The following is a 27,280-nucleotide window of genomic DNA, read 5'->3' on the forward strand; positions in this document are numbered from 1 at the left end:
GCTAGGGCTGACAAATTTTGTGGTTATCAAAAAAAAAGGACAAGTCAGAGGATGGAGAAGAGTCCAGTTCAGACACTGCTCGTGTAAAACAACTCTACTCACCACTGTCACCAGACAGACTTCTCTCTACTTGACAGGCCTCGCCTGTCCTGGCTGAAATATTAACAATTTCCCACTCTGCACCTTCACTCTGACAGCTTACAGTGGCAGGTCCTGTCACGATTACTGTCCGAGTGGATTTGTGGAACGGGAACGTACGGGAACGAACGTCGACATACATGTCTCTGTCTGTACACACTTCCACTTCTCTTAGTCATTATCCTCATTCCTATAAGAATCTTCTTACTCTGCAGGAGACAATTGAGATCGGATGTCCTTTAGATGTCCAGAGGGCAGGCTTTATGACTTATATTATATTTAATATACTGTATTATGATTGCTTTGTAAAAAGGCTGTATTGGTGTGGACAGGTGAGTAAATAGGACGGGAGCATAGAGTACTGCTTATAAACGTGGGGTCCGGCAACCACCATGGGACCAAATGGACACTTCGGGCCTGTAACTCACCTAATGCATATCAAACTGGGGGGGGGGGTCCTTGAAATTAAAAAGGTTGAGAGTCACTGCCACAGCTGGTGTGCACGTTCAAACACGAGGATCCAGCGGCTCCAGTCTGAATGCCTGTGTACAATGCAGAGCTTCAACTAATGTGATTTATGGATATACAGTATCTTGTCAGCAGTCTTGCATCAATTGTTAAATGTCCTTTGTTAGGTTGTCACTGCACCAGATGCCAGAGGACAATTCCTTGGATGAACATCATACTTGGCGAATAAATGCTTCCGATTCCGAGTCCACCAAACAAACTGGCCAACATCTCCTGCAACTATCAATGGCACTCCAGCACTGCCACCCAAGTGTGGAATGCCCTGACCCCGTCCCTCAAAACATGTAGATCACTGGCTTCCTTTAAAACAGCCCTGAAATTTTTTTTCAGTTGATGAATTAAATACCTCGGAGTCGGACCCCAATGGAAACAAGACCGCAAGGACTTTTTTGGGTGTTATCCTTTTAGACAAAGTGTTTGGCTGTACTCGTGCCGTTTTTACATTTCTGTCTAATAAAATATTCAATCAATCAATCCTCTTCTCGTTACAGCTGCAGAGGCTGAAGCGCTCCCTGTCCTTCAAGTCGGTGATGCGCAGCAAGAGCATGGACAACTTCTTCCAGCGCAACAACAACAGCGCGTCCCGCGGCTTCCCCGCCACCCTCATCGCCGAGCCCCAGCTGCCGCCTCTGCCGTCGTCGCCGCTGCCCGTCTCGGACTCGCCGCTGGCCTACGAGCGCTCGCCCTCCCTCTCGCCGTCGCTCAGCCCCAACCCCTCGCTGTCGTCGCACTCGCCCTCCATCAGCCCCTCGCAGTCGCTGGCCTCCACCTTGGCTCTGCAGGCCAAGCCCGTCAAGACGCACTGCTTCCAGGAGCACGTGTTCCGCCGGCCCACCTGCTGCCAGAGATGCAAACACATGATCCAGGGTAGGTTCCCACGCACGGAGAAGAACACATCTATAGTCACAAGCCAGGATACCACTCTCTCACTTAATCATTATGAAATCTAAAGCAGTGGTTCGCAAACTTTTTAGCTTGAGACCCAAAAGAGTTATTAGACAAAATTAGACAAGCTAGTGAAAATAGCAGATCTACAAGCTCACAACGCATCGCAATGTGACAAGTTGTGAGGTTGTAGATCAACTTAAACATTTAAACATTTATTTTCAAATGTATGGAATTTCTTAGATTTTTTGTATTTATTTATGAAATTATAAAAAAAAAAAAACCTGCATTTGTTTTTAATTCATGAAAAGTTTAGATATTTTGGCGAATAAAATGTAAATCTTTTGAAATAAATGAAAACAAAATTAAGGGGATATTTACTCACAACCCATAAATGGGTCCCGACGCACTGTTTGCCAAACAGTGACCTATAGCGTCCCTATTCTGGGGTGAACATTTGGCAAAAATAGCCGATCTCCAAGCTCACACTGCATTTTGTCCCTTGAAGCCATAGCATAGTTTTGGCCCTTGAAGCCATAATACTTTTTTTGATTTGCTCACTGAGAGGTCTTTGATGATGTAATGTGGAGACCTGTGTATTGTCTGTGTCTGTGTCTTTGCAGGGAATTCTAAGCAGGGTCTGCGCTGTAAATCCTGTAAGTTAGGGGCTCACCTTTGGTGCTCTTCAGAGCTCTCCCAGCAACCCTGCACTGGCAAAGTAAGTCTGACCCGCCATTAAAGCCTTCACTGAAAAACATGTACATGCACACTACGTATATTCCAGTTACAGTGAATAATCAGGTCACGGTCCGTGACAGCACTGATACTGCATGTTTTATAGGCTACGTTTTTAACTATACATGCACAGAATGTCTGCGCGCGTGCGTGCAAGCATGTCCGCATGTCCGAGTGACCCCTGCAAATCTCGACTGATCGGCTTCAAACTTGCTGCATGTGTTGATGAGGACCCAAGGGAGAGCCGTGCCTGGTGTGAAGTCGGTCGGAGCAGTGGATTTCCAAGAATATCTATCCATAAATCCCATGTATGGATTGTTGTCATCAATATGACATTACTGACGACATAGACTGGCCTCCAATTACTATGATAATGGGTACTGCCAATTCGCTATGTTGGCTTTATGTTTAGATTTGGTTTGTTTACATTTTCTCCAAAACATGCACAATTTAAATTTCTTTTCATAACGGAACTATTTTCGGCTACTTTTCAGACCAATTTGCGCTTTAAAATGCATTATACACGACAATGATATAACACTGACAGAAAATGCAATGGTGCATTGGATTGCCTATCTCCAGCAAGTCTCATGTCTGCAAGATTTCTATTTTCATACCATACCGAGATTAATGCAATCCTGTGTGTTCATGTGGGACACAGTGTTCCAGGATTGTGAGTGTAAATACGATTTTCTGATCACCACAGACAAGAATCGAGCTCCAGCTAACTGCCAGAACCACGGAAATATTGACATTATAGCGTCCTGGGACATACTGTAATAGCATATCAGGCTGTCTAGGACGCTGGCCTGAGGTGACTAAGTGCTTTACATAAGGCATAAAAATACATTCACCTGCTGTATACGTTCCCAGAACCTGGGCTGACGAACCATTCTGAACAGAGCCTAGTGTACTGTATGGGTGTCTTAGACTAGAGTTCTCAAATTCTGCCCGAACCCGACCCGACGTTTTTGGGCCGGGCCGGGCCCAAAATCCATGCTAATTAGTCAGGTCGGGCCGAGCCTCGGATTCCGTGAAAAAAAAAAAGAACAAAAGAAAAAATCTATTACCCCCAAAAAACACATTTCAACTGCCCCTGGCGGCCTAACGGTAAGGCAGACGGGAATGGCAGTGGATGTAGATGTAGCTCAAAGTGAACTTTACTTGGTATCTAGTTTGTCGCCGTCCGACCTTCCTAGTCCGTGTTATTATAGAAAAACGGGCGACAATGGCCAAAACTCAATCAAAAATTGGCGAAAGTGGCCGTTTTCAAGATGTTTTGGCCATTATCTCTGGAACGGAAGCTCAGTTCAAAGCTTGCTGGATGCGTGACTTTGAGGACTTTAAGCACATAATGACACCTTTTTGGGTTTTGGGGGTTTTCGGGCCTAATAGGTCGGTAATTGTTTGGCCCATTGAGAACTCTATCCTAGACACCAACATGTTCTATTGGTCACCCTGAGTGACCAATAGAACATGTGGGGGCCTATTGGAAAGGGGAGTAAAAAAATAATAAAATCGACCCTATTTTGGGCATGTGATTATTGTAAAAAACGATATGCAAACATTTCTATTAAATACTTACAAATAGCAAGAATAGCAGATAGGCGGGCAACATCCAGAGGCTATGGCTATTTGGGGGTCCTTGGCATGGAAACGTTTAGGAACCCCTGCTTTAGGCCATTTTAATAGGGCCATAGTGAAAATGGATCAGGGGATGGAAATCAGGTGAGCTTCTCTCTTGGCTAGTTTACAGCTACAGTAGGAGCTCTGCCACCAAAATAATAAATTACTTTAGATGGGATAAAGGCGGCTCTCTGAGACTGAGCAGCACAAAAGCGCAAAAAATCACTTCATTTCTTTGTCCTTTTTGAAGTCATAAGACACCCGGAAAAAGAAACCTGCTGACGCGCCACCAAACGGCGTCAGCAGGTTTTCTTGTGGGATCTCTCCACGAGATCACTCAGAGCGTGGCTTTGTATTTATTGACATTTCCCTTTCTGTCTGCGGTCGAGCAGACAGACCTACATCGCGCAGAAAATGTCTCCCGGCTTTCGGTCGATACGCAGCAGCTTGTTTCACACATTAAACACCTTTGTGCCCTTTTCAGAAGATGTGACGACATTTTAGATAGCGCCACTTTGACCCAAATTAGAATAACGGATGTCCCAGCTGTATCCCAGATGTTCAGTTCACCTTTTACATGGCTAAAAATGGTCTTACACGTTGTGTGTACATTCTGTGTTGAATTACGCTGCAGAATCCTGAGCAGTCATTTAATTCTGAGGATTTAATTAGCACTGGTGAATGGTGATGCCAAATGTTGGCATCACCAGTGAGGCTAATAAAACTCAGCTTCTAAGTGCCTGTGTACTGTAGTTAAACAAGGATAAGGGCCGTCTTCTGCAAGCAGCAGCTGATATATACTGTATATAAAGAAGGAGATAGCAGTGTGTGAGACACAGGGAATGCTCTGAGATGCAGAGGGAAAGCACAGAAGTGTGATGAAATATTATCCTTTTTGCACCGGATTGGAATGTCTCTGCGATAAACAAAAGCTAAGAGTCTTTTTTGGAGATCACGTAGCTATACCTGCTCTTTGGCTAGAACACAACTGCGAGGCCAGCCCTGCAAAGATGAATTTGTGATGAATTTACACCAGTGGTCAGCCAGTTGGTCGGCCGGTTGGCCTAACAATGAACTAGCAAATCGCAGAGCAATCGTCCCTCGGTCTATGGGATGTAGTGTATCATTAGTTGGCCGGTTGGCCTCAGAACGACCGAGCCAATCACAGTGCAATCATCCCTCCAGGCCATGGGATGTAGAAAGTACATCACTGGTCGGCCCGGTTGGCCTAGCGATGAACCAGCTGTGGTTGTCGAGTACATCATTTCAGCCTGGATGACCTTCGGTATTAAATTGGACAGACCAAATATTTACAGGGAAACCTGTACATCACTGAATGATGACGTTGTGCGATTAAGCTACGCTAAAGCTTGGTATACGAATGGCGCCTCTTCCCAATGACCCTGAAATGAAAAGCCCTCCAGCATTTCAGACACGTCAGTCGGCCCAGGTTTTGTCCTAGACTTGTTTTTCTCTTTCACTCAACACTTGTTTTCTTTTAACACTTTTCTTCTTCTCCATCTCTCTCTCTCTCTCTCTCTCTCCATCTCTCTCCATCTCTCTCCATCTCTCTCTCTCTCTCTCTCTCTCTCTCTCTCTCTCTCTCTCTCTCTCTCTCTCTCTCTCCCTCTCCCTCTCTCTCCCCGTCTCTCTCTCCCCGTCTCTCTTGCCTGGATGAAATGTTTCCATGCTCCCCTCCTCACGTCTGTCGGAAAATCAATATCTCCCCACTACCAGCTGCTCTGCCTAATTCAGTGTGAAATTCGGCGTGTTTGAGGCGCACACCGTCCCCCCAAGGCTGTGACACATCAGACCGTGGTCCTATAGCCTGCAGCGGCGGTGTGCTGTGCTGTGCGGTCGCACACTCATCAAACCAAGGATTAGCCATACTGCAGCATGGACCTGATGCACAGTGAAACACCTCAGTGCTGATTGAACTCTCCTTTAACCCTGAGAGTGTACAAATGTAACCAAACGGACCGGGTCCGTTTGGTTACATTTGTACACTCTCAGAGTTACAAAAGGACCCGTATGGAAACAAGCCAATGGCTTTTTTGGGTTTTTTGAGTGGTACCAGCCACTCCTACACTTGACTGTGTGTGTGTGTGTCTGTCTGTCCGTCCGTCCGTCCGTCCGTCCGTCCGTATGTTTGAGCACGGCCTCAACAGCTGCAGCTGATTGCAACACAAGGATGCAACCAGTTACACTCATTCAAAGGCACCACTCTCTTCACACTGGGTGTGATTTTTTAATTCCTATTAGCTGGCCTTGTATTGAACTGTACTTTGTGCTTTGTACTTTGTGCTTTTTTCCTGCAAACTTCTAATAAAGCATTCAATCAATCAATCAAATTAAAAGGATCCCTGGCTAATAAGCCTTATATGCCTTAAGACATTATAATTGGGGCATTATAATCTTTATAGGGGCGCCCGCTGGCCTAGCGGTCCAGGCGCATACCACGTATGCTGGTAATCCAGCTTGACAGCGTGTCGCGGGTTCGATACCCGAACCCGGCGACCTTTGCTGTGTGTCTCCCCCCGTCTCTCTCCCCATTTCCTGTCAGCTTAATGTCCTATCAGTAAAGGCATACAAAAGCCCCCAAAAATATCTTTAAAAAAGATTTGCACTCTATAACTAAAATAAAAAAATTAAAACACCTTAAATATTATTTATTTTAGAAATAGTTCATCTTTTACTCAAGGGGGACAATTCCTGTCGCAAGTTGATGATGTCATTTGTCCATGTGTGGTCGTGGTCCAGCCCTATGGAATATATGAGGATCAAAATAAAAATGTAAGTATGTTTTTATTAGCACGTGCATTCCATGCATTCCATAGGGCTGGACCACACAAGGACAAATGTCATCATCAACTTGCGACGGGCGTTGTCCCCCTTGAGTAAAAGTATTTAAATTATTATTTGTTTTGTTATAGAGGGCAATTATAATGTATTAAGTCATATAAGGTTTATTAACCCGGGGTCCTTCCACTGAGGATTTTATTGTCTGGACGTGAGAACACACACATTTGACGCTACATCTTTATAACCAAATGGTTCAGGATTGCTTCTCTGTGGACCACAGTGAGAATAGTTTCTGTTTATGAAAAAGCCTAAACAGATGCAAATAAGATCTCTGTGGACGTTTGCCTTGGATCCTGTGTTGTTACTGCTGAGCTCATAATTTCAATTTGGTGGCTTACTGAAGCACACTGGCGTTATTTGTTTATGAATACGCCATTACTGTAATTATCTGTAAAGGCGTCTGGGCTTTATTTGATGGTACACAGTAAAATCCCAAGTGTTAGTTTAACTCTTTGAGCGTTTATTTATTTATGGTATTAGCTTTTTTTCATGGGGGCGGGTGGGGCCAGTATGACCTCCAACTCACCCAGTGGTGGAAAAAGTACTCACATTTTTTACTTAAGTAATAGTACCAATACTGCAATATAGAAATACTCTGTTACAAGTAAAAGTCCTGAATTAAAAAAAATCGTATTTCGTAATACGAATTCGTAAAAAGTATTTGTATCAAAATGTACTTTAAGTACCAAAAGTAAAAGTACTAAATGTTTGAAAATAGCCTAGGTATAAAATAGGGCTAAAGTGGATATGTTTTATAATGTAATATATTTATATCTGCAAAGTAACTAGTAACTAAAGTTATCAAATGATTGTAGTGGAGTAAAAGTACAATATTGTCCTCAGAGATGTAGTGGAGTAAAAGTAAAAGTATTGAAAATTGGAACTCCAGTAAAGTAAAAGTACCTCAAAATTGTACTTAAGTACAGTACTTGAGTAAAAGTACTTTACACCACTGCCAATACACATGTCGAAGTGTCCCTGAGCAAGACACATGAACCCCTAACACCAAAAGCCATCTGAGCAGCCATCAGCTAGGTGAAGCTTTTAAAGCAATTTCCCAGAAAATGCTCCCTTTCCCTTTTATTTAACAAGGAGAGAAAAAAAAGCCCTTTGAGATTAAGATTAGCTTTTTCAAAGAGACCTGGCCAAGAGAGGCAGCAGCACAAATACTAACAAATAATTTAGTAGTTCCAGGAAGATAAAAAATACACAGTAAACTTACAGTAAACGCAGAGCAAATTGCAATATTGGCGAGTATAACGTTCATTTAAACAATGACATCCAAAAGACCCTGGCTGCAGGTCTTTGCGTTCTAATTCATTTTAAAAGCATTTAGCAAGATTAATTCAGCAACTTTTAAATCATTTCTCAACACATTCCAGGCAGAGGTTGCAGAAAGTGCCTTTTTGCTGTCTCTGTACAGTATGGAGCGTTTGGAACAGAAAGCATAAAGAAGTTCTGGCAACATAAAGCCTAGTGCTCAGTACTTTTATAAACACATATAGGTAGGATGGAGGCAAAATAAGAATAGCCTCGTAGATGAAGTTGTACCACGTTATAAGGGTGGCCAGAGCAGGCATAGGGTGCCTGGTTTATGATTAAAAGAACAAATGACACGTGCATTAAGCATAAAAGCATCTCTGGTCTCAGGTTTTGCAGAGGCGTTTCTACTACTCAGTGGGACAATTATAAAACACATCCCCCCCTCCCCTTGGCGATCACAAATAAATAGGACATGAAGCGTGGAACACACGTATGTACGCCACTTCACATTGCCAATCACGCCTGAGGTGCCAGAATGTCCAGAAACTGTTTGCATAATAAGACTCAGTGGTGAGCGAGTGAGGAGTTTACAATTTGAACCTCACAGAGGCATGACAAGCCGTGTCTAACACACAAAGACACTGATGCATGTACCATGATAATTATGGTATGTAGAAGGCCATCGTAGTCCAACATGGGTACAAATGTTTACAATCGCAACAGAAATGAGGCAAGGATGATCTTATGTCGGAATAAATAGCTGATCTACCAGCTTACAACGCGCCACTTCGTGACGCGTTGTAAGCTTGTAGATCAGCTATTTCTGCTATTTTTACATTTAAATTATTAAATATGTCAATACTTTCTTTGTATATTTAATTATTTGTCATATCTGCCATGTGCAATTTTTTTATTACGAAGCCAAAAAGGCTAACAGAAATAACATGTGTATTCGTATGCTCCAATTTGTTCAATGCCAAACACACAATTAAATCGTTAATCGCAATTATTTGAGTGACCGTAATCGTCAACTTAAATTGGTGATCGTGACAGCCCTACTGCCGCTGCTGTTTTGGCACTGAATAGCCGCTGCTGCTAACAGCAACAATGATATTCTGTATATTTCCCAATGTTGCTAGTGGTTTTTAACTGTACCCATTGCCAACTTCATTTATTATACTATTTAGTTTTACTCTTGAAAAACTTGATTTAAAAAAAAAATCTCATATACACCAGTATTATCTTTATTAGTTTGTTGTTATTGTGTTGCTGTTGTTAGCACAGCACGGAGCCTGTCCTGTCACACCAAACATTTCACTGCTTGTACCCGTATATGAGTGAGTGACTAATAAACCCTTTTGAATCTTGCATCACTCTTGAGTGACAGGCACATAATTTCACAGTGAATGATATAGCCAGCCTTATTGCGAGTCTCGTAGATCTTGTAGATTAAAGTTCCTGACAGACAATTTCATCAAGGTTATGGAGACCAAGAGCTCTATGGCACATAGGTTCCATAATTGAATAAAAAAGAAATAAAGAATGCTGAGAGATGCAGTGTCACACTTTTCTATGCAGTGTTAATTTTTTTCCATTTGCAGTGGTGGAAAGTAACTAAGTACATTTACATAAGTACTTTACTTGAGTATTTCCAAATTCCAATACTTTTACTTCTACTCCACTACATCTCAGAGGCAAACAGCAAATATTGTACTTTTACTCCACTACAATTATTTGAAAACTTTAGTTACTAGTTACTTTTTAGATACAAATGATTACATTATAAAACATACATTAACCGCTTTAGCCCTATGTTATACATAGGCTGTTTGAAAATAGCCGATCTACAAGCTTGTAGATCTGCTATTTTCAAACATTTTAGTACTTTTACTTTTAGTACTTTAAGTACATTTTGATACCAATACTTGTGTGCTTTTTCTCAAGTAAATTTAGAATTCCGTACTTTTTCTTTTAACAGAGTACTTCTACATTGCAGTATTGATACTTTTACTCAAGTAAAACATTTGAGTACTTTTTCCACCACCGTCCATTTGCAACTCCCAACCCAAATGGAACCATAAAGGTCTATTTCGGTACATTTGTACATTCAAAGTAGAATCAAAGCTCCACTTATTGCCGTTTTCACTTTGCATGTCCTTTGAAACAGCTAATTACCAAAAAGTGCTGAACTAAGCTCAGGCGAGGGGCACTTGTGAGGCTGTCCAGTTTTGTGACCGGAAGGTATTTGGCTAAATTTTTTGGCTGCCTCATTAAATTCAGGGCAGCGTTGATTAGGGCAGTGGTTCTCAACCAGTGGTCCGGGGACCACCAGTGGTCATTGGGGGGGTACCAGGGGCTCCCCAGGGGGTCCTTTATCCATATCTTATACTTTGGCTATTCAAAAATAGCAGATATACAAGCTCATAGTGCGGCACCGAGTGCCGCGCTATGAGCTTGTAAATCTGCTATTTTAGAAAATGTGTGCAAATCTTTGAATATATATTATATTATATATATATATATATATATATATATATATATATATATATATATATATATTATTATTATTATTATTTATTTATTTTAAACATTTGTAACTCAAATCTTTGCTTCTGAGATGGGGGTCCGCAACCAAATACATATCATTTTGGGTGTCCTTGACATGAAAGAGTTTGGGAACCACTGATATTTTAGCAACATAGGTTTTTTTTCTAAAAACTGTTGGGATTTGAGAAGACATTTTGTAGAATCGGCCACAGGCCTTAATGGGTTAAATTCAGGTCAGTGATGATTAGTGTGGTTTGGCATCTAACCCACATGCTCAGTGGGATGCAGCATATGAATGATGGAGAAGTAGAGTTGGTCTGGATCAGTGCACTGGCAGATTTCACCCTCTCTCACCCTCTTTTTCTGCTTTCTGTTCCTCTGTCTCTCTGTCCTACAAGCGGCTTTTATATGAACCAAAAATGTTTTTATTGTCAAGCAATCACTATAGGCGATATACTATAGCCTATAGTGTATGTGTATAAGTAATCTGATTGCATTATGTGGCTTTAGTTAGAGAGTCTAACCTTAATCACAACGTTAACCCTAGTCAAATGTCTTAACCACTTAAAGGAGAATACCACTCATTTTCAAATACACCTTAGAGCTGTTGTGTGTAAATAAGAAAAAGCCCCCCCCCCCATCTATGTTGCCTAGAACTGGAGAATTGATTGAGGTCATGTAATCAGTGACATACGCACAGTGTCTTCCAGCTGAAACAGTGTGTCTTGAATATAAAGTTAAAGGGATTGTAGGCGATTCAGAGATAAACAAAGAAAAAAACTCCAGCAGTTCGTTTCCCCGACCACCAGGGGGTGACGCAGGGAGGACTTCCATAGAGTTAAGGAGACTTCTAAACGGGCCATGCCGAATATAGGGTGCTTTATTCGGATACAATTCGCGGAACTGCCCGCCCCTGCCGGTTCTCTGATTTTTTTTTTAAATAGGCTCTTTCATGACAAATTGACCACATATATGAAGTTAAACAACTAATTGCTATCCAAAAGCTATCTGAAAAGTAAATTATGTGCCTCAAAAACGAAGTTTGAGAGCGTTTTCAAACCGAAAGTAAAAAGTTCACACGGACACGGACGCGCACATGCGTGCGTTAATTTACGGCCCGACACATACATAAACAGTAGGGAAATACGGATTTCAGAAAGAGGACTGTGTTTCAATGCAGGAAAACACCCCAGCATCATTATATAGTGGCTGATAGAGGGGAAAAAATGCAAAATATATATATATAGATATTTTTCAAATTTAGGCTTAATGTTGCCAACAATCCCTTTAAGACTTATCTCTCTCAGTGCCAGACCCCGAGTTATCCCGAGTTTTTGGGTTATACCCTCAGTGCCAGAACGAGAAATCCCGAGTTTAAAAAAAAAAAAAAAAAAATTGGATTTTTTTTTTTTTTTTTTTTCTTGAAAAAAGTGTTCAGAACCCAAGATATCATTATCTGAAGATTTGCAGCTCCATCCACTCTTTGTTTAACCTAAAACTGAAAAAGGCTGTATCTCGCTTCCTAAGCACTTTTTATTTTCTTTGAAAAAACAAAAAAAAAAATCTGGCAAAGTTCGCAATAATTTTTTTATTTCATTGGCACTGTTAGAGCATGTTCAGTCAATTGATTTCTATTATCTACAAGTATGTCTTGTGAAATGTGATATATAACCATATTGCCATTATAAACTACTACAAGTCGCACTGTTTCAGCTGGAAGTGAGATTCCCCATTCTCGTGAATGCAGCAGCCTAGAGGGCGGAGCCAAAAGTACACCATGCGTATGTCACTGATCACATGACCTCAATCAATTCTCCAGTTCTAGGCAACATAGAAGGGGGGGGGATTTTTTCTTTCTTTCCACACAACAGCAAGGTGTATTACAGACATAGTTCAATGTTGAAAAGGAGTGGTATCCCCCTTTAAACCCCATATACAGTAGTTGACCGGAGTCCCTCAGGGCTCTATAGTTTATTTTCAGTTTTCTGTTATTGTGAGGAAAACTTTTGTTGAAAATTGCCGGTCGACATACTTCTTGCCGAAACTAAGTTCGGCTAGCTAGGGAATAAGAACATAATACACCACTGGTGAGAAAATAAACAACATGTTGCTTTGCCGAAGTTTGTATCGGCAGTTCTTGCACCTCAGAGACTTTCTGACTAGGCGAACGTCACCAGAGACCCACGCAGACACACTCAGGCGACGCCGTTGCGTTGGGGCCCAGAGACATTTGGGGCCCACCCGTGACTTAAAAATAAAATAAAGTAATAAATATATATACTGTATACAGAGAATTTGGCGGAGCTCTGTGGCTGCTGCTAGCACCAGCGGTGACCCCACCCCGCGTTGGCTTGTTCCACCACTGCACACACGTACCTAAAAACAAGGTTATTAAAGTGAACTGTCCATTCTACATAATAATCATCTAAACAGCTTAGATGAACTAACGCGTAAAAAAACGCAGAGTGGGCAATAATCACATTATTGCGTTGCATATACGTAAACCTATAGCTACTGTGTTATGATCTATCGTTCTGTGTCTCAGTTTACATCTGTACTGTACATTAACCCAGTCAATCCGGGAACGCATCTCCGTCATTTTAGATTTGAGCTATAGACGTTACTTTGGCTATTCAAAAATAGCAGATCTGCATGCTCATAGTGCGGCACCGAGTATATAGATCTGCATTTTTTTTTTTTATCATGAAAGTTTGTGCAAATCTTTTAATATATATTTTTTAAAGTCAACTCAAATCTTTGCTTCTGGGGGTCCCTGGAACAAAATATTTTGAGATGGGGGTCCGTGACCAAATACATATAATTTTGGGGGTGCTTGACATGAAACAGTTTGAGAACCACTGACATTATAGCAACATACGGTTTTCAGAAAACTGTTAGGATTTAGAAGACATTCATAGATGCGTTCCCGGATTGCACGGGTTAAAGCCATTTTATGTGGACGTTCTTATCCAGGGTGACTCTGCACGTGGACTCATAAAATAAATAGACGGTTAGATAAAGGAATAGGAATCAGGTTCCCGTAGAGGACAAAGGTAAACGGAGAGGGCGAGGAGGAGGGGGAGCCCAATTGTTCCTTAACCCATTAAAACCGGGAAGGCATTCGTGTAATTTTTTGAAAAAACGTAGGTTGCTATAATATCAGTGGTTCTCAAAAAATATACGTATTTGGCCGTGGACCCCATCTCAAAATATTTTGTTTCAGGGACCCCCAGTAACAGAGTTAAAAATGTTCGCTTTAAAAAATATATAATCAAAGATTTGCAGACATTTTCACGACTTTTCAAAAATAGCAGATCTACAAGCTCATAGCACGGCACTCTGTGCTGCGCTATGAGCTTGTAGCTCTGCTATTTTTTAATATAGCCCAAAGAAATCTTAAAATGACACGCAGACGCTTTCCCGGTCTTTAATGGGTTAAAGCGATGAGTTCTCAACACATGCCAGAGCAGATGGAGTGACTCCGCAGTTCTCAGCAGCAGTGGAAAGGTCACAGCACTGTGGGACAGCCAGCAGCAATACATCCATGGCCAGGAGGCACGGAGCAGTGCTGCATGGGTGGATGGGTGGATGGATGGATGGGTGGATGGGTGGAGGCAGAACAGAGTGCCTGCATGGATGGGTGGATCCGTGTTCCAGAGGCTATAGCACAAAAAGGCATGGGGATTAAGCGGCCTTTCGCTACTATGGTCCTAGCCTTTGGAACAGCCTGCCGGAAGCTCTGCGGGTCACCGAATCAGTTGATTCATTTTTAAAAGAAATCGAAAAGGGATAGTTCACCCCCAAAATGAGTTTTTGTCTATCGATTAGTCACCCCATGGAGACTTGAATTCATGGATATTTTTTTTGTTTTTGTCGCATTCCTGAGACAATAATTTGATGACCGGCAGCGGTTCTGGTAAGAGACACAAAGAGTCTCCTTTGTGTCTCCTATACCGGAACCGCTACCTGCCAGTCCGCTGGTCATCAAATTATTGGCTTAGGAATGCGACAAAAACGAAACAATATCCATGAATTCAAGGGTGACTAATCGATAGAAAACATGTCATTTTGTTTTAGTTTTAGTTTTCCTATTTTATTTTTATTTGTTGTTATCCTCCGGGAGTTTTTTTTATCTTTATTTTTAAACCTATTCTGTGAAGCACATTGAACTGCGCTTGATGTATGAAACGTGCTATATAAAGTAAACTTTGATTGATTGATTGGATGCAGGCATGCATGCAGAGAAGAGTGCTACTTGGTCGGTTGGTTAGATGGATGGATGGATGGAGTAGTCTGAAGACTCCACCTCACCCCCTACTGCCACTTCACTCTCCCTTCTTTCCACCTTCTCTCTCGATTTATGCCCGGGACTGACAAAGACATACAGTAGCTACTATGCATACATAAATCTCGGTCACTCGTTCTCATGTCTTTCGTTTGAGTTTTTCTCTACCACAAACGTTAAGAATGATATTTAGACAGATGCTGGGGTCATTGTTTACCTGGTATCTTATGGTTTCAATGTACAGAATGCTATTTAGATCAGTGGTTCTCAAAGTGGGGTCCGGGGACCCCCTGGGGTCCGTGAGGGAGTTCCAGAGGGTCCCCAGCCAAATGATAGATAGTTAGGAACCAAATGGACCCTTATGGTTCTGTAACTCTGAGAGTGCACAAATGGAACCAAATGGACCCTATACGGGTCCATTTGGTTCCATTTGTACACTCTCAGAGTTAAATTAACATTGATTTTACAATATAAATTGGGGTCCTAGAGATAGAACTGTCATTAAATGGGTGTCCGTAGCCTAAAATGCATGTCAAACGGGGGGTCCTTGTAATTAAAATGTTTGAAAATCACTGCTAGAGCCGTAAAAGTATTCTCTTATGGGGGTCCTTGGCATATCTTTTCAAATGGGGGTCTGGGGGCTACTAAGTGTCCATCTGGGGGTCCTCGACATCAAAAGGTTTGAGAACCACTGATTTGGATAGCATGTTGTTTATCTCATAGTCATCCATCTTATAGTTCCAATGTACATACTGTTATTTAGATAGCATGTTGCTTAGACACATGATAGGTTCATCGTTTACCTGGTATCCTAGTTTCTTGACGCACTACACTGTTCTCTCCGCATTCTATTTATGTGATTATTCACCTTGTATTGCAAGTCGCTCTGGATAAGAGCGTCTGCTAAATGTAAATTGTACTTGTAGGCAGAGAAGAGGGCTGCTTTATGGGATGGAGGCAGAGAAATCTTGAATTGGTCTCGCCTCCCCTTTGGTGTCGGTCTTGACGTAATACTGTTTGGCAAGAGAGAAAATCCCTGTATAAAGATAATTACTCCAGACAACATTTCTCTCAAAGTGGGTGTGGATGTTCTGCCATGGCAAATAAATGCTGCAGCTGCAGCATACTTCTTGCCGAAACTAAGTTCGGCTACAGGGAATAAGAACGTAATTACATCACTGGGGAGGAAAATAAACAACACATCGCTTTGGCGAAGTTTGTATCGGCAGTTCTTGCACCTCCGGGACTTTCTGACGATAGGCGGACATCGACCAGAGACAGAAATGTGAACATTGTGGGTGACTGGTCAGAAAGTCTTTGTTGCATTTCCACAATCACATCCTGGTCGCAAAATGACCGTTCTAGTGCTGTGTGCGTTTCGTGCCAAGGACCCCCAAATTGATTATGTATGTGGCCGCGGACCCCCACCTGAAAATGTTTTGTGCCAGCGACCCCCAGAAGCAAAGATTTGTGTTAAAAATGTTCAAAGATTTGCACACATTTTCAAGATTTTTCAAAAATAGCAGATCTACAAGCTCATAGCACGGCTGCTATTTTTGAATAGCCAAAGTATAAAATATGGATAAACGGGTTCAAATGATTGTGATGCTTTATTAACAAATTTAGCTGGGGACCCCCTGGTATCCCCCCAAGGACCCCTGGGGGTCCCCGGACCCCACTTTGAGAACCAATGCTGTATACAGTGGCCGGGGTCTAATGTTCTGCAGTCAAAGCGGAGCAATTTTATGAAGCAATTTTGTCCTCAGTGAACTTGTTCAGAAAAGGTATATGCTGTCAGCTTAAAGGTCATTATTATGAGTGGAATACATATGAGTGGATTAATGTTAATAGTTTCATGAAGTGACATCTTCCTGGAGTTCCAAAATTGGCAAAATAATTACCTGCCTTCTGAAGCCCAACTCAAATGATGATGAGATAATTAGGCCTATTACAAAATGGTCTGTGTTCAAAATATGTGATTACTCCCACTAGTATGCAGTACTTGGAGAAAAAAATTAAATAAGAAAAAATATTTTCCTGCATAAATTGCTCAAATAATTAAGTAATATACATGTGTGATTAATTTCCTCTGGTCCAAGACAAGATACAGTCTCAAGTCTTAAGACTTAATACTACAGCCCTATGAATCACATAACTGTCATGCTATTCTGAAAGGATCGAGCTTTGTTTGGAATGGGAGTTAGATCTTGGTTTGGTGTTGCATTTGGTCTTGCCTTCAAACTCTGTATTACATTTGAGAGAAAAGATCTGTGGAAAAGTTCCAAGTGATCCTATGAACCAGTGCTGACTGTGGAGGGTTGGTATCTTTGGAACCAGAGGGTACACAGGGCCCAGGGTACATACAGTATACTGTAGATAGTGATATTATCATGATGTCCTCATGAGTGACTTCTCTCTAGAGCCTGTATTGTTACATCACGAAATCCACCAGAGCCCCTCTGTGTGCCTTAAAGTATTATTTGACTTTGGAATAACTTTAGCAATTTTTCAGCATGCCCAAAACCTTCATGGGTCCCTGAACAGTCACCCACCAATATCGGGTCCACTTTAGCCTGTGGTGATGACAGATTTGTTTGCATTAGTGTACAAGGAAAAGACTCTAGTTCAACTCTAGCAGGGAATAATTAGAAATGTCGTGCGGCGTGCCTATGGGGTGAGGTATGTAGAAGTTGCACGCGTGTGTGTGCGTGCGTGCGTGTACGTGCGCAGTGCCAGTAGGACAAGGTCAAGGAAGTAAACCCCTGAATATTCATCACTATTATGTTGTATACTTTTTTTAAATATTTAACTTTATACAACTTTAACCACTTGAACCTAATAGCATCCCTATTCTCGGGGGGACATTCGCCGGAAATAGCCGATCTACAAGCTCACAAGTAGTCGCATTGCGACGCGCTGTGATCAGGTAGATCGGCTATTTCCGGCGAAGAGGTTGTGTAGAGGAGGAAACAGTGTGGACCAAGTGTAGTGTACTGATTGTATTTGGAGAGCATGTACCAGGATGTAAGACACAGGTGTATGTGATAAAGACAATTGTATGTGATTACATGCACACAGCTGTTGGATGATTATAAAAGAGGACACAAGTAAAGACAGTAAAAGGCAGTCATGTCTCAGTGTGTTTGTATGTTAAGATTGTGGATATCAAACACTACATTTGGCGACGAGGAAAATATCCTACTCGTTGTGGGCTCTTTTCACAAGAAAGTGTATTAGTCTGCAAGAGTTTTGCGAGTATGTTAAGATTGTGGATATCAAACACTACACCAAGTACACTGCCCTGGCCAATTAGGAACTAGTTAACATCAACACATACTGTACGTAACAACATTTAGACAGATGCTAGGTTCATCGTTTACGTGGGATCCTAGTTTTTTTGGGCACTACACACTGCTCTCTCTGCACTCTGATGATTTACCTTGTTTATTTAGAGTTCGTGCTTACTCTGCACATTCTGATCTTGCACTTGTAAGTCGCTCTGGATAAGAGCATCTGCTAAATGCCTAAGTTGTAAATTGATAGGGCAAAGCAGCGTGAGTGGAGTTTAACCCGTTTAGACCGGGGAAAGCATCTGTGTCATTTTTAAGATTTCTTTGGCTGTTAAAAAAATAGCAGATATACAAGCTCATAGCGCGGCACCGAGTGCCGCGCTATGAGCTTGCAGATCTGCATTTTTTTTTAAAATCATGAACATTTGTGCAAATCTTTGAATATACGCATTTTTAAAGCGAGCATTTTCAACTTAAATCTTTGCTTCTGGGGGATTCTGCAAATGTCTTCTAAATAGGAAAAAAAATACGTTTTTAGAAAAAAAGGTATGTTGCTACAGTATAATCAGTGGTTCTCAAACGTTTTTCATGTCAAGGACCTCCCAAAATTATATGTATTTGGCCGTGGACCCCCAACTCAAAATATGTTGTTCCAGGGACCCCCCAGAAGCAAAGATTTGAGTAAAAAATATTCGCTTTATATATATTCAATTTTAGCGACTTTTCAAAAATAGCAGATCTACAAGCTTTTTTTAGGCTATATCTGCTATTTTTGAATAGCCCAAAGAAATCTAAAAATGATACACAGATGCGTTCCCGGTTCTTAATGGGTTAAGTAACACCCTGTAATATAAAGAGAACCTTGATCCAGAACTCTGCTAGTGTCTGTCCTCTAACCATTGAACCTGTTACAGTCATACAGATGAAAGTGCTACATCAAAGGGGAATATTGTTTCAAGACATTGTTTACGATAAATAGGACTATTAGTCTATCTGTCAAAAGGTTTGTACAGAGGTTACAAATCATTATACCTCAGGACCTGGCTGGGAGTTTTTAAAAAAAGGACAAGTGTAATTCAAAGGTTATTTGGCCACCAACATACATAATGTTCCTGAATAATGAAAAGATTTGTCTTTATCAAAAGACAGATACTGTACCTTGTCATCCATTACTTGAATTCCTCTGCACAGATTGTGTTGCTACTGTATACGCATCTTTTCCAAAGGATAAAAGGAGATCCAGGACACAGTGAACACAAACCCTTGTTTGCATTGGGAATCTTTATCTGATGGTATTACTTGTTGTTAGGTATTTTTTGATATATATTAAATAGGATAATGACAAGAAATCAAGGGCAGAGAGAGGAGATGATTGCCAGCCAGAGTCTGCCTGGCGATGTTGGGATTATTACATTCACCTCTCTGCCAAAAAAAACTGGTGTCACATTGGCAACCTTATGAACTTCACAATAATTAACGACTTTCAACCTGGAGTCCCTATTTTGGGGAAGTCATTATAGGCTTACAGACACAGACATGAAAGGTTCTGTCCCTATATTCTGCTTTGGTTTAGAGGGATCTACATGGAATAATGTACTTGCAAGTGAGCACAACGTGCACGCACAGGACGACATGCAGCAGTACGTTTCGTAATAACAATCTAAACGTACAAAGTAACTTGTAGAGAAAGTTTTCAAATAATTGCAGTGGAGTAAAAAGCGCAATATTTGCAATATTCTGAGATGTAGTGGAGTAGAAGCATAAAGTATTGAAAAATGGACGTATCCCATCAGAAAATGTCACTTTACTTCCATTAGGTTACAACTTGTGATCAAATGGGATAATGTGAATAATAGTGATAATATGAATATTCGTAATACTGGCAAATTGATATCACGATGCTGATTTCTTTCCAACTCAATCCCTTATACAGCAAATGAAGCAACCCAACCACAGTAACTCGTCAGTTAGCAGCATGCTACAGCACAGCATTCCACCTCTCTGCTTGCCCAGTAGCCTGTCTCTAGCCAGCACTGAGCTGCCATGCAGTGACAGCATCGTACACACACACACACACACACACACACACACACACACACACACACACACACACACACACACACACACACACACACACACACACACACACACACACACACGCACACGCACACGCACACGCACACACGCGCACACACACACACGCACACCCCCCCACACACACACACACACACACACACGCACACGCACACACTTCCCCCAGGAAAGCCAGAAGGCTATATTGTCTTACAATGACAGGAACAAGCGAAAAGAGGAAGTTGGGTTTTACATTTCAGCCTCAAATAACATTTCTCCTCCTTTGTTCCTTCTCTGTTCTCCCATCGTCTTCCTGTCTGTGTGTCTGAATGTCTACACGCGTGATTGTGTGCGTGCGCGCGTGTGTGTGTGTGTGTCTCACAGACGGGGGCCTTTAGGCGCAACTTCAGCTCTCCTCTGCTGACCAGTGATCCATTGGGGGTGGTCACAGAGGTGCCTGCTGCCCAAGGTGAGTGAGAGCACCTCCAGCCGCGCTGGATATCTCCATGTGACAGATAGCTGTGACATCCACCACTGTGCACTGTTGACTTTGTGTGTGGTTTGTTTGTGTGTGTGCGTGTGTGTGTGTGTGTGTGTGTGTGTGTGTGTGTGTGTGTGTGTGTGTGTGTGTGTGTGTGTGTGTGTGTGTGTGTGTGTGTGTGTGTGTGTGTGTGTGTGTGTGTGTGTGTCTGTGTCTGTGTCTGTGTCTGTGTGTGTGTCTGAAAATAAGCAGTAACGACGGGTCGCCGTTACTAGACCTAATTAATATTCAAACACAGCTCTGCATAGGTAGTGTATAGGTAAATAAAGACACCGATTGTAACAAATGCATTTATTGAAGTTATGGGGCCCCCCCCCATAACTTCAATAAAGCTCGGGGTGATGCAGTGGGGACGCTGAGCAGTCTGTGTATTTCACTCTGAAGGTGCGGAAGTGCCGATCTCATCATACACCTATGAATGAACAGAAAGGCCTCATCAGTAATTGTAAAGGGAATGTGAATCTCTAATGTCTAAAGTTACCTCTGTCTGTTCTCCCCCTTCCCAGTGTGGTGTTCGGCTCAAAGAGTTCCCACCAGAAACACGCACCCTATTTATTAGTTCCGGGAGGGTGATACCAAGTGGGAAGTGGATAGAGGGGAGATTGGCGTCGACTGTAATGAATTTAACCATGTATGTGGGATGTGTATATTTAGTACGCTCAGTGTAAATATGTATTGAGGGTGCATATACATGGTGTAGTGTTTTAAGTAAAATTGTATTGTGTGTTTATACGTGTCGGAATATTTTGGAGGTACCTGGGGAATGGTATGAGCTAGCCAGGTAATAGGGACCCACCTACACCTATATACAGTAACATGGTCAGTCCCCCCCAGATGTAGATGATAGATATCAGCATAGCTGTATGGCCAAAGGTCATAGAGGGAATCTCAACAGGACATCTTCCTCCTGTTAGAAAGAAAAATGCAATGTTTTCTTTTTCTTAAACCCTTGAAGAAAGTGAGTTTTCATTGTGATACGTATAAATAAATGTATATTTCTTGCTTCATTGCTTTACTTAGTCATTTATGTTTGTTTGTTTGTTTGGGCTACAGCGTTTTCTTTTTTTTATAGGGTAATTAGTTACTAACTAACCAAAAAATATATGTTTTAGTTTTTTCGCCCACCCATGATGTCCACAATACAAACTGTCAACACTGCTCTGAACCTGTGCCAGGAATACAACATCCTTTACAGTTATTGATCGCTTGCAAGGGATATTAACTAAATAATGATGATTTTTGTTTATGGTAATCTCATAGACAATTTCATATCACACCATATGAACTCCTGTAACTCCTTTCTTTTTTTGCCAGACCCAAGGGGTCGGGCTTACATGAGGCTTTGTACCTGTTTCGTCCATACATGGGCATGGTCACTTTGTCCTCCGGCCCCAGCCAAAAAAAAGTCTGTCACTTTGTCCTCCGGCCCCAGCCAAGAAAAATTCTGTCCCCCAAAAAAGTCTGTCCATACATGGGCATAGAACATGGTCCATACATGGGCATGGTCACTTTGTCCCCCGGCCCCAGCCAAAAAAGTCTGTCCCCCTTTCGTCACAAACTATTCATGACATAATTATTATGTCACAAGTATGTAATTAAGTAAAGCTCATCAACCACTGTACTCTCCATTCTGGGCATAGACACTGGCTGACACGTCATGTGAAGTCTGGGTCTGGCAGAACCAGGTCTCCTGCTCTTGTTTCTTACTTTGTTTAGGCGAGGGTATACTCTCTGTTTATTTTCTTTCTTTCTTTCTTACGTTACTCTTGTCATTGCCAGTTCCTTATAGTCCTGTGTTTAAAATCCTGTGGACAATACACATTAATGACAACAGAAAAGTATCACATATTTATTATGTTAGAGTCTTAATCTGTGATTCTGTTTCTGTTGTCATGGCTGCCAGTTCCCACCTGATGTTATGTGGGAGGCAAGACAGCTGCAGACCATAATTAATAACTGCTAGCTTGCTTAACGTCTTCAGTGTAGGACTTAAGTCTAAGATCTGCAAGATGGGCTGTGGATGGTTTCTGTATCGTCCATGGGCTGTGTATCCTCCAAAGAGGACGATACGGTCTCTCACCATGCAACTGAACACACCAGAACTCCAATCCTGGCCTTTCCCCTTGGGCTCAACCTTCTTCCAGGAGAAGGTGTTGGAATTTAACTTCCACAGATCATTGTACTGCCATACTGCATGAAAGGATGAAGGACTGTAACCACCAAATATGTACAGCTCTCCTTTGTAGGCAAAGGCTGAATGAGCCATACGTCCTTCTGGAAGAAGCTGTGCAGAAGGCGTGCTCAGCCACCTGTTGGTCTCTGTGTCAAACACACTGATGTTGTTGTAGTATTCCGCCTGGTCCCCTTGCCCCCCAAATACAAACATCTTTGTCTCCATGATTGTGGTAGAGTGATATACTGAAGCAGGTGGCTTAATGCCTCTGGTGTTAATTAAAGACCAGACCATTGTGGCGGTGTCCAACTTGTAGATGTCAATAGTGCGTCCAGTCAGCATGTTGTATCCTCCATAGATAAACATGACCTTCCCCAAGACACAGGCTGAGTGTGCGCACCTCGATTCTGGAACAAATGCAGAAATCTTGAGAGTCAACCATTTGTGGGTGTCGACATCAAATGCATAAATAACATTGTCCCAGTGGTCCTCTTTGAGGATAGCCCAGTTGATGTTGAAAAACTGTTTTCTGTTACAATTCACTATACCGCCCCAGATGTAGACGATAGATTCTATCAGTACAGCTGAGTGGCCCCAGCGCGTGGAGGGAACCTTAACAGGACATCTTCCTCCTCTTCTAGTTGTCTCTGGGGGAAACTTCATCCAGCGTAAAGTCGCTGTGTTGAAGACGCTCACAACAATCTCATCCACGTCGTGGCTCTTCCTGTCATAGTTCCCTGCAAAGTAGTACACCTTGTCCCCCGCTGGCACAGCAGTACAAGCAAGCAAGTGTGACTCTTTATTCCTTCTTGGACGCATGAGATCTCTCATGGGCACCCTCCAGCACAACATATTCATTCCCTCTTTTTCTCTCTCTCTCTCGCTGCACATCTCGACGTGTGCAACGCCTTATATAAGTTGACCAGATTCTGTTCTGACACTAAGACATCACACGTAACACAATCCGTTGCCATGCATGTGTAACGACACCGATTCACGCAGGCACAGCTATAACCATATACAAAGTTCCCAATGCAGCTACGCCCAAATATGGAGTGTGTTGCCTCACCTCAATGTGTCGTCATGGCAACATGCAAACAAATCAGTCAGCTCCATATATGGGCACAGAAGGGGGCATGCCCATATATGTGCATATAATGATGACATCAACGATCTCCATACACGTGGGCATACAAGGGACAAGCACTGACAGATACAGAGCCACAGATCCGACCTCTATGCCTATATAAGGAAGGTTATGAAATAATGGTTAAAGTGGTTAAAATCTTTTTTTAAAGAGTGTAGGTGTTGCTGCTGTAACTGCAGCGGTGCCACACTAAGTAAGTGCTTTTCTGGGTTATTCAACGGTCAGTTCACCTGCCGGTGTGTCCTTCCCCAAAATGAAGACTTTTCCCTCTAATATGTATTTTTACACCAGGGTTCTCAACCTGCGTGCCGGGGACCACTGCTGGGCTGTGAGGGTATCGCAAGTGGGCCCCCCAAATAATTGGCAAAAACACTACCATTTTAACGTTAAAGGAGTGCACGCCCACTTGTGTGCATATTTCGTGGTAGTGAGTGTCATTTAGGACATTATGTATACGCTGTTTAATTACCTCATGCCTTGTTTGTGTCTTTGTGCGTGTGCGTGTGCGTGTGTGTGTGTGTGTGTGTGTGTGTGCGTGTGCGTGCGTGTGTGCAGAGGCAGGTAAGGGTGGTGTTGACCCTGTGTACGAGGCATTGCGCTATGGGACATCGCTGGCTCAGATGAGTCGATCTAGCTTCAGTAGCATCTCAGAATCACCTTGTCACGAGGTACACCCCCCCACGCACGCACGCGCACGCACGCACACACACACACACACACACACACACACACACACACACACACACACACACACACACACACACACACACACACACACACACACACACACACACACACACGTTGGTTTTGCAAACTTCTGCGGACATTGCATTGACTTATATTCATTCTATATCCCCTTACCCTCAGCCCTATATGGGCCTAGCCCAACCCTATGAAACTTCATTTGGGGACATAAATATTGTCCCCTGCCAGTTGCATCTACGTATGCCATTTACATATTCTAAACACATCATTTAAAACCATTTCAAAGACCAAAAATAGATCTTAAGTTATAACATTGTACATTTTCATCATTCCACTTTCATCTCTGCTCTTCTTCTCTGCTGTATAGGCAGAAGAAATTGAGGATCGCCTCGAAAGCCAGCCAATAGCTGAAGAGGAACCCATTCCAGGAAGTGAGTATAATGTTCTCATTGTAGCTCTGACTTGTAATTGGCTGAGCTAGAACAGCAGTTCAGGATAAGTATTGGTCAATATACCTTATAGCAGTGGTTCCATTTGTACCCTCTCAGAGTTACAGACCTATAAAGGTCCATTTGGAACCCCCTCAAGGAACCCTGAGGGTCCGCAGACCCCACTTTGAGAACCAATGCTATACAGTGCTGTATACAGCATATAGTTTCTCGACGAGAAGCAGAGGTGTAATAATTTCAGAATTGGAAGTTTTAATTCATAAATGTACTTTTCCCCTTCCTAGAAATGTAGAGGAATAAAATGGCAAATACTCAAGTAAAGTACTGATACTCAGAAAACAGTACATTACTCAAGTAAATGTACTTCGGTGTCCGCAATCACAGTAAACAACATCCGCCGTTATTGCTTTCCTGACACATCCCAGTATCGGCATTAAACACTGCAAATGAGAGCACACAGTGGTTCCAAAGATAACAGAGCGGGACCTGCAACAAAAAAAACGAAGGACAAATCCCAAGCTCACAATGGGACGAGTGCCCAATGGAGACAAACGGCCCACTGCAATTCAAAATGTCAAAGTATTTCATTAATGCGAGGGGGAGAGAGAAGAGAGAGAGATCTATGGGTGCGTGCATGCGCGTGTGTGCGTGCGTGTGTGTGTGTGTGTGTGTGCATGCGCATGCGTGCACTTTCTCTCTCTCTCTCTCTACTTTTCTCTCTGCAGTCCCAAGAGACAGAATCATCCGTGCGCGGCTAATGCTTTCTGTGACCTTGTCTTTGACTTGCCTATCACAAAGTGATAAGACGTCTCTCACTCTCTCTCTCTCCCTCTCTCTCCCTCCCTCTCTCTCCCCCTCTCTCTCCTGTCCGTCACTCTCTTTCTTTCACACCATTTCTGTCATGAAAACTCTCAAAACCCTCCCCGCCTCTCTCTCTCTCTCTCTCTCTCTCTCTCTCTCTCTGTATTTGTGTATCTCCAGCTCTAACCCCTCCTGAAAGTGAGAAGGCTGATTCGGAGGACAGGGTAAGCCTGAAGGTGTGTATAGTCAGCATTCCCCCCTCTCTCTCTCTCTCTCTCTCTTTCTCACTCTCTCTCTCTCGCTCACTCTCTCTCTCGTTCGCCCCTCATCCCCCTCTCTCCCTTTTTATCCTCTGTCACGCTCCTCATGTTTCATCCTCTGCCACTGGTGAAAGAAAACTCTGAGTCATGAGCCGTGAAGACGAGTGTTTCTTTTTTAGCCTTCCCCATGATGCCTGTCATTTTGTACTCCAAATATTGATGTATAACGTTCACACTGACTGTCACCGAACTGAGCTTTTGAGTAAACAGCTTAACTCTCTCAGTGCCACGCCCCGACATATCCCGAGTTTTTCCCGAGTACCCTCAGTGCCAGCACGAGAAATCCCGAGTTTTTACTTTTGACTGTGGTCGCGCTATTCTGATTATTTTTCCATGATCACTTTCGCTTCCTGACTCCTTCAGACTCACCCGGAGCCGGATGTAAAAAAAAAAATTCATTTCCGGGTCACGTTGTTTTTCTCCGGTGATTTTCGGCCAGAATAGGGAAAGTCACGGTTTTTCACACTGTATAAAAAACGAACGGAGAGGTCCACGTCTACTCTCTTTGGTCTGGGTGACGATCAGTCATCGTAGTCGTGTATCGCATCGTAATTTAGCCTGATCAACGATTGTCAAAAATGTCAACATCCGGTTAGGACCGGATATGACGTGAGCCTGTTTGGGAGGGGGCGAGTGAGCCAGCGAGATCATCAATGTGTCGATTTGTTGCTCTCTACTGGTAGAACTGTATTATGGGTTTAAAACCCCAATCAGATCATTTATTTGAATGAAAAATTAAAAAATAAAAAAAAACGCAAATTCCTGGCAGTTTGGGAGTACTTTATGAAAATACTCTTGGCACTGAAAGAGTTAACAACAGTTCTCAACTGTATAGTATTTATGATTGTGTTTTTTGTATGGTTGGGTGCTGTATGTTTTATATTTTTTTGTTTTTAATCCATTTTGGCACTT

The 27,280-nt window shown here is 42.4% G+C and overlaps 1 protein-coding gene across 1 annotated transcript in view; it reads left to right on the forward strand.

Moving 5' to 3' along the window:
- Positions 1–27,280, forward strand: part of LOC308105501 (SH3 and cysteine-rich domain-containing protein 2-like) — a gene marked incomplete at both ends in the record, with an annotated part of 69,929 nt that overhangs the window by 31,781 nt on the left and 10,868 nt on the right. Inside the window, 6 exons of the mRNA XM_080456265.1 lie at positions 1,158–1,533; positions 2,175–2,269; positions 20,617–20,701; positions 24,649–24,761; positions 25,166–25,229; positions 26,229–26,284. Of these exons, the coding sequence (XP_080312391.1) occupies positions 1,158–1,533; positions 2,175–2,269; positions 20,617–20,701; positions 24,649–24,761; positions 25,166–25,229; positions 26,229–26,284 (789 nt within the window). The remainder of the gene's footprint in view (positions 1–1,157; positions 1,534–2,174; positions 2,270–20,616; positions 20,702–24,648; positions 24,762–25,165; positions 25,230–26,228; positions 26,285–27,280) is intronic.

This window comes from Gymnoscopelus braueri (genome assembly GCF_963280865.1).
Source record: "Gymnoscopelus braueri genome assembly, chromosome: 17".
NCBI lineage: Eukaryota > Metazoa > Chordata > Actinopteri > Myctophiformes > Myctophidae > Gymnoscopelus > Gymnoscopelus braueri.